General features: G+C 40.6%; 1 protein-coding gene across 1 annotated transcript; it reads left to right on the forward strand.

The window, feature by feature from the left end:
* The first annotated feature begins 441 nt into the window (after positions 1 to 441).
* Positions 442 to 4293, forward strand: ZNF475 (zinc finger protein 475). The gene is made up of 2 exons (XM_075078573.1): positions 442 to 616; positions 4028 to 4293. Exons 1-2 carry the CDS (start codon positions 442 to 444, stop codon positions 4177 to 4179), a joined length of 327 nt encoding a protein of 108 aa, XP_074934674.1. The 3' UTR covers positions 4180 to 4293.
* Positions 4294 to 8665: the final 4372 nt, after the last annotated feature.

Below are 8665 nucleotides of genomic sequence, written 5' to 3' on the forward strand. Positions count from 1 at the left end.
TCCGTATTACATGTGTTTGGTAGATAAAAAAAGGGCTTCAACACTGTGGACATGGACATTGTGCTGCAGCAGCCTATTCAACCAGAGGTGTTATTTCTGCACATGGAGACTCAGCACTTCCATGAACTTGATGGTGTGAAAATAAAACAGCTAAAACCTATATAGCTAAGTATTAATTAGGTGACATACCTGAATTTTCAGCCCAGTATCTGCAGAAGCAGCCTACCCGTTCCAGGTGGCCAGTTAATGAGGCAATATCTCTTACAAGCTTCAAGACTGAACCCAGACAAAATGAAACTGATAGAAACAGTTACACTGATTTCACAGATATGAATGGGTTTCTTAACCTACGTGATTGTTTTCATCCAAAGTAGTTCTGATTCAAAATTAATGTTGAGAACAATATTTATTCTGCTTCACAATTGTCATTTGCAGGCACAAATGATAAGATGGCCACCAGCAGTGATTTGTTACATATGTGGCCGTGAGTACGGAACAAAATCTATTAGCATACATGAGCCACAATGCCTGAAAAAATGGCACCGGGAGAATGACATGCTACCCAAGCACTTGAGAAGGCCAGAGCCCAAAAAGCCTGAAGTCAGTCCAATACAAGGTAAGCTGCAGACCAAATGAGGAAATGGGAGGAAGAAAGTGGGAGGAAGAAAAAAAAATTAAGCAGTAACTTAATTGTTTGCAAGTACTTCTTTCTCCATTTTACTCTGAAGACAAGGTAGCCATCGTGGCTTGTTTTAAGCTTTCTGTTAAGTATCCTGTTCTCCTTTTGCGCTGCATCCATGAGAACTAAGAGTAGTCATTGCCTTGTGGGACATGCCTCCTGGGAGACTCCTTTTTATGTGTATGTTCTGAATCAAGACACAAAAAGATTAGCAACCTGCTTCACAGCTACATCACTACCTTTTGACTACTTTCAGTGCTGTAGAGAGGCACATTTTAAAATGGGGGCAAAAGCATCCAAGAAAAATGTGCAGACTTGACACATAGAGTCATTAAAATAACATACCCTTCAGGCAACATAGGGATAGATACTTCAGCCAGGTTTTACACCTCTAGCGTCGGTTATAAAAAGAGCCTGACACTAGCACTTAGTGGTGGTGTAAACAGTGAGTGGCCTCAAAAATAGGAGTTCTGTGGTGAAATAAGAAATACAATACTAGATGCATGATGACTGGTAGAAAAGAAGGTATTTTAAAACCTACCTATAACATATACTGTAGTTTCAGGTTTTTATTAAAATATTTTTATAGATAAAAATGCAGTTATCTTCTACATTGAACATCCAGTGGATGTTATTGGTCCCTTTTTATTTAAAAGCCTTAAAAGCTTTCTTTGTGAGACATTATAATAAAACACAGTGGGGAAAAAATATATGTAGCATAAAATCAAGATTTTGTTTCTGCCAGTTATATGTGTTTATGCTGTGGGTTCTGTTTTGTAAGATGTCTGGATCCCAGTTCTTCAAATCAATGTATCCCAGGAGTTTGTGCTCACTTTAGGACCAAAAGGAAATCTTATCTGTGCTTTGCCTGGAAGCTGCTCCCAGGACTTCCCCTTTCCCACGTAGAGTTATTTCAGCGTTTCACCTGGATTCTTTCCCTGATCCTGCCAGCTGGTCTGAGCTACTGTGGGCCAAGTTTGGACTATTTGCTCACAGGCAGTTAATTCACCCACTTTTTTTTTATATTCCCCATAATTTCCTGCAGCTTCCTATAATGTCTGGAAAAGTAGACAAATCCTCCTACAACTCACTGTGAGAGAGTCATACACTAGATCAATTTACAGCAGTACAAAGAAATATGTCCCCAGAAGACACAAACACAAGAGGGAAGGATCACTGAGAACACTAACCAGCTGTTCAAAATAATAATAATGACAGCTCAAATAATATCAAAGTAGGACTTTGTTAACATATGCCAAGCAGCAGATTTGAATCTGCAGTAAAAGGTATGTTAGAAGACATTTTCATTGTATTTGCTCTTTTTGTTGTGAAGGTCTTTTTAATTATTACATGTTGTGTGGTAAAAAAGATGGAGAAAATGAGAATTCCATCTGAAAGAGGAGGATGCAAAAGGACAAATCAGGTTATTTTGAAATATGCTATTCTTATTTTGAAGGACTGGAAGCAGAAAGACAACCACTCTTTCAGAGAACAATCCAGCAGAAGGCTCCCAGATATGAATCAGAAAATTGTCTCATTTATGCAATGAGTCATATCAGGCGCCGCACATCTCCTATGAGGTGTGTGCCCACAGTTCCCCAGGGGACACTGACCTGCTTCCAGCATCTGTCCCTAAATGCCTGCTGATGCAAGTCTGATCAGTTCTGTACCTTGAGCTAAAATTATTGTTCCCCCTGCAGTTGCCTCATGCTCCTGGCATTGAGAAAATAATCTCAGTGTTGTTCTTTTTTCCGTAAGACTTACTCTCGATCATCTGGTAAATGCTATAACTGACCTTGAGACCACATACACGTACTGCATGTCTCAGTTTCTCAACTTAGGGAGGAGGGATTACCCCTGTTGTTGAATGGAACAGTCCATGTTCAAAAAAAGCTCAGAAATATTAACTGCTTACATAAAACTTTTTATAACTTACATAAATCTTTTTCTGAAAACTCAAGTGTCACAGGAAGACAACCGCTGCCCTGATTACACAGTGTTTTGTTTGTGGAATGCCTAACACATGCCTGCAAGGAGAAAGTAATCTCTCTTTCTCTTTTTTTTTATATTCAATAAACTTTCCAAAGTACAGAAAATACACATTCATTTCCTGCAAGCAAAGGGGATATTTGTCTCAGCCAAGAAAAGAAACACTACTTGGTTGCTCTTCTAACAAAAAGAACATTAGGAACAGGCATATTAAGAGATCTAAGGCTTATTGTGGTTATGTGAACCATTGGATATGAATCATATTAAAACTGTATGGGCCTTTAATGAAGAGCTTTATCATGTGCCAATGACAGAAACCATGGAATATTTTTACATGCACAAATCCTTTTCTTTTAAAAATTGTCTGCTGCTAACTGTTCAAAAACAGTTTTTTTAGTCTTTTTCTGTATTGTCTTACCTTTTGAGAAGGACAAGGTAAATACATCTTCAAATCAAGCCATGTAGATTTTTTTCTGCATGCACTTGAAATGAAAACCCTTAAGATCTAAATCCAGGTATTAAGCAACCTACCTGGCCTTTTTGGAAATCAGTTTGAAACAACACTGTGTGAAAGTCCATTTTAAGATGAAAGTCAATTTCAACATGAAAGTAAACAAGTTTTTTTTATACTCAAATAAAATCTTGAAAATACATCTGATGTGAGTGTTTGAAGAATGCTTTTGAGCTTTCAGAGTAGTCTCAGAGTTATTTTCCCACAGTGGAAAATAACTGAGGGTAAGACTGGATTAGTGTTTAGATGACAATAGATGCATCAGTGCAATGACCTCACTGAAAGTTGTGGCTTAAAAGAACGGCAGGTTTTGTCTGTAAGGGTTTAGTCTTACCTAAGCTTTACTCCACTTACTGGCAAAACTTGCACAGAGTTCAAGAGGAAGAAAATTGGGCCCCTTGTCCAGAACAGTACAAAGAGCATATTCTCAAGTATGATAGCCCCCTGCCCAATGCCATGGTCAGATAACACATGCTTATTAAACAGAACTTGAAGTGAAGCCAAAAAGTGAAATTTTCTGATAATAGTGTGTATGCAAAGATGTTAATAATTAGCTGAGAATGCGTATCATAACACACAGCATGATGTTTTCTCTGTACTCTCATACAAAACAAAATTATTCAGTTTGAAGTTAATTTAATTCAACCCCTGGGACAAAAAGCAGTCTTTTTTTTTTTTTTCTTACTCTTTTGCTTCTTTCTTTTCTTTCTTTTTCATTTGCAAAGGCAATATGGTTTGGTTAAACTGAAAGGCTCAGTCAACAGGTATTTCCTGAAAATATTTTCCATAAAGAGTTGAATGTGGGTCTCCAGAATGAAAGCTGATACTTTCTTTTTTTAATTTTCCAGCCAAAGGCTTCTATGATCTTGATTCTTTAAATGAGGCTGCCTGGATCAGCGCCCAGAACCAGCTAGTTCCATGTGATATTTGTGGGCGTACTTTTCTTCCAGACAGACTGATCGTCCACCAGCAGTCCTGTAAACCGAAACCTGCAACGTGAAGTGGATGTAACACACATGCATGCATGTGCATGCATGCTCACACACACACACATGCACCCAAACCTTTCAACCAAACCATGAGAGAAATAAAATCCAGCTGAAGATCTGTGGGCACCAAAACTGTAGTGTGTCGTCGTATTACATGATCCCAAAGCCTCCAAAGTAAAATCAGCAGTTGCTACTGTAGCATAAGGTCAAATATGGTGGTTTTTTAGCTCAGCAGTAGCAAAAATGCCTCCTCATTTTTTGTCATTCAGGTAGTGTCACCTTGAAACCACAATTTGAGAGGGGTGGCATGAGAATACTTGAAAGTAATGTTAACTATTATCTTCCTTCTCCTCATCTTGTACTTTGTTGGGATCAGAAGAACCCAAGCGAAGGGTCCTCCCAGGTTGCTTTCTGAATTGTTGTGCTGTCTTCATCTCTGTTGGTCAAATGTGGGGTTTTCTTCAGCCTCACTCCTTTCACAGGCTTTCAGCTTTAGCTGTGTGGACCTTTGAAAAAACTTGAGCCTTCTGCATGCATTTCCCATTTTGCATGGCATGTTTGGGTTTTTGTATTCAGCAAAGGACAGAAAGAAATGAGCCATAGCTGTTAGGGGTCTTTCACTGCAGAGATCCCCAAGAGAGTATCTCACAGGGATCTATCTTGTGGTCTTGTTTTTCAGCAGATCTGTGACACTGGGAGAGATGGTGTAATGTCAGGACCTCCCTTGTCTGCAGGGACATTTGGCTACATGTCCCTTGCTCAGTGAATACATTCACCTACTGTTTCAGAAACTGAAGCTTCAGACAACTTTTAGGAAATGAGAGTTTCGATGAGGATTAATAATTAAATCTCAATGGAAGCAAAGCCAGAATGATGTTGATCAGGAAGATTAATTCTTTGAAAATTTTGTTTCCTTTCTACCAAAGTGTTGACTAGTTAATGTAAGAACCTCCAGCTGAATTTGACTAAGCAGATAAACCAAGTAGCTCCTTTGGGTTTGTTGTTTTGGGGTTTTTTTTTGTGTCCTTGTCCATCTTTGGCACAAGACTATTCATTGACTCCCACTCAGAGCTTAAATCCATGGAACACTCCAGTGTTCACATATTTGTGTGACAGTGCAGGTCACAGAAGCCCTTGGCTGCTGCAAGTGGAACATTACCATGTAAAATGATCCAGCCATGGGGTGGAAGCAAAGACTGGCTGTTTTGAGAAAATACCCCAAAAGTGTCCTCTTCTTGGATAATTTCATGCTTAAGAATGATACTGACCATGTGATTTATCCTCAGCTCAATAAACTGATCATGCCAAAAACTTTAAAAGTCAGAGGAGCACATCTTTTGTCATGAACTTGGTAAAGGAAAACATATTATTATGTCAAGCCAAAAGAAGCATGGTGTGTCAGATGGCTGGAATAAAATATTACCCAGCCCTCTGTGCCAAATGTGACCATAACAGAGTGCCAGTAGGGGCAAGAAGGGTAAGTATTATACAAGAAAGCAGGGGGAAGGTGTTTGAATGTGTTATTTTGAAAAATGTTATTCTGTTATGTAGCAGAATCAGTGCCAAAACACATCAGTGAATAGGTTAAACACATGAAGGAAGTAATACTCACTTTAACAAGGTACAGCAGAGATCACTTTTTATTATTATTTTATTTACTCTGAAGTGTTCTATTAAGTTGTCAGTGAGGTTATTCAAAAGGTATGACAAAATCCAATACAAGTTGTTATCCAGCAATACAGGCTTCCTGATACCATGAAAGAAACTGTACCTCACGTATGCTTTCACCTTCAAGCTTAAGGCCTAGATCTGGCTGTTACATACTGTGTAGCTGATGTGACTTTTCTCTCAGCATTCACACTTAGTATTGTACTTAAAAATGATATTAAGTTAATGTCTTCATATATACTAAAATGAAATACGGATACCAGCAACTTTTCTTTTCCAAGCTATCAAGCTGTGTGATTTGTGGCGTAAGTGAAATAAGAAATAATATCATTGTTCTGTTATTAGAGGAACGCTCCTGGCTCCAGCCCTGGCGGGCTGTTAATTCAGACTGGGAGAGGTACCAGCATTCTTTGGTGAAAGTAATTTCCAAAACAATCAATGGCACCACAGCAGCCCTTTCATCTTCAGAATGGGAATTGTATTGTCTGAAGATAGATATCTTCAGGAGTCAAAGGTTCAGTTTCTGTTCTGCAGTGCAAAGCTGTGTAAACCTCACAGATCAGTCCTTGTTAGTGTCTCCAGTGTAAGGAGGGTCACTGGCGGAGCTGGACGGGTGCCATCTCTCCTCCTTTGTCTGGGATAAGGCACGTGGTCTGAGAAAAGAACAGGGGCACTGGTTTGTGATTTCTAGACTGGCTCCTAGGAGCAGTTGGCAGGCAACATACACTGCAAGGCCCTGGAGGCTGTTGTAATTCGCATCAAATGCTGGCCCACTGATGAGTGGCTTGGTAATTGGAGGATTAATGATGTCATGCAAGCTCACCTTTGTGTCCCCTTTTCCTCATCTTGGACCCCTCTTCCTTTTGCCAGTTATGATAAGCATTTTTTGACTACATCTGCCTCACTGAGTCAAGATTCATTACAGAATCACTTCAAAGCAGAAACATATTTTGAAGAAAAATAGCCTTTGCAGACTCACCTCAGTCCTCGGCATTACAAATTTAGCCCTGCCTTTCAGTGGGATTCAGATGGCAGAGTCCTTGTGTCATTCTGAAAGCTGGATTCAGAGACCTCATGATTTTAGATCTGTCAGAAATGTCACCCAGAACAGTTTTTCTATGTTTCATTGTCAGCTCTACTCTTGTCTATTTATTATTTTCTGGATTATTATCTCCAAAAGCAATAAAATCTGCCTCATTATCCGAGCAGAGTGTTTCTAAACAATCACAGAAGTACTGATATTAACTGTACTTTTAGTGTGCTGTTGTGTCTTGCCCAGAAATACCACCGTGCGGGAGCTCCTGAAACCATAAGCCTGAAGTATGGTTTCCACATCAGCCTTTGAGGGAGTCAGATGAGGACTTGGCAAATTAGGAGCTGCCTGTGCTTATAGGTGATTGCTGCTGAGCTCTGAGCTTGACGTGGGATCTGTGACATGGTGAGCCTTAGCACTCACAGAGGCTCAGCACTGGGCTGTAAGAGCTGATGATGAGACCACAGCATGCAGGAACTCAGCAGGAGGCAACAGCTCTCAGAAAGATCTCAGATGTTGTAATATCCTCTTCCTTCCATAACATTTTGGGTACAAGGAATCTCAAAATATGTAGAAATATAAAAAGCACTGGCATTGGAGTGCATATTGTCCCATTTCAAACATTGACAAGGTATTGCTGTCACTCACATTTCCAGGTTACCCTGTGTCCTGGTTTCAGCTGGGACAGAGTTAATTTTCTGCACAGTGGATAGTATGGGGTTATGTTTTGGATTTGTGCTGGAAACAGTGTTGATAATGTGGAGATGTTTTAGTTGTTGCTAAGAAGTGCTTACACTAGCCAAGGACTTTCAGCTTCCCATGCTCTGCCAGGTGTACAAGAAGCTGGGAGGGGACACAGCCAGGACATCTGACCTCAACTGACCAAAGGGATATCCCACACCATGTGACATCATGCTCAGCATATAACGCTGGGGGAAGAAGAAGGAAGTGAGGGAACGTTTAGAGTGATTGCATTTGTCTTCCCAAGTAACCGTTACGCATGATGGAGCCCTGCTTTCCTGGAGATGGCTGAACACCTGCCTGCTGATGGGAAGCAGTGAATGAATTCCTTGCTTTGCTTGTGCTGTGCAGCTTTTACTTGACCTATTAAACTGTCTTTATCTCAACCCTTGAGTTTTTCGCTTTTCTTTTCTCATTCTCTCACTCATCCCACTGAGGGGGATGTGAGTGAGCGCTACGTGGTGCTTGGTAGCTGGCTGGGGTTAAACCATGACAGTCCTTTTTGGTGCCCAACATGGGCCTTGAAGGGTTTGAGATAATGACAGATTTGAATGGAATGTGCTAGGTCAAACTTATAGCTGTTATTGCTTTTTACCTATTAATGGTCAGGCTTCTGTGCTTGCCATGGGCTTGCTTGCCTTACTGTATATTAGAGTCTGGTGCTTGTTAGTGGCTGCTTTTTGCTTATACTGCTTGCTGTACTGCTGTACTGCTGATCACCTTACTCTGCTATGCCTGGGATTATTTTGATAACAGCAATGACTATACACCTGGGCTGGCAGATGGCCAGGGCTCTTTCTGTGCTGCTGAACTGGACAGGGTGGAACTCCAGTGTGAACACCAGTTGAAGGGGCTGTGACCTGTGGATAAGTCCATGTCAGAGCAGAATACCCCAAAGTGTCCGTGGCTGTGGATAAACAGGTACAGAGCAGGTACATCTCAAAGTATCTGTGGCCATGACTATGTCTGTGCCATGGCAGGTATACCTTGAAGCATCCATCAGTGGCTGTGCATGAGGTCATCCTAGAGCACCTCAAAGCATGTGGCCATTGATT

Source organism: Phalacrocorax aristotelis, chromosome Z, assembly GCF_949628215.1.
Source record: "Phalacrocorax aristotelis chromosome Z, bGulAri2.1, whole genome shotgun sequence".
Classification (NCBI taxonomy): Eukaryota; Metazoa; Chordata; class Aves; order Suliformes; family Phalacrocoracidae; genus Phalacrocorax; species Phalacrocorax aristotelis.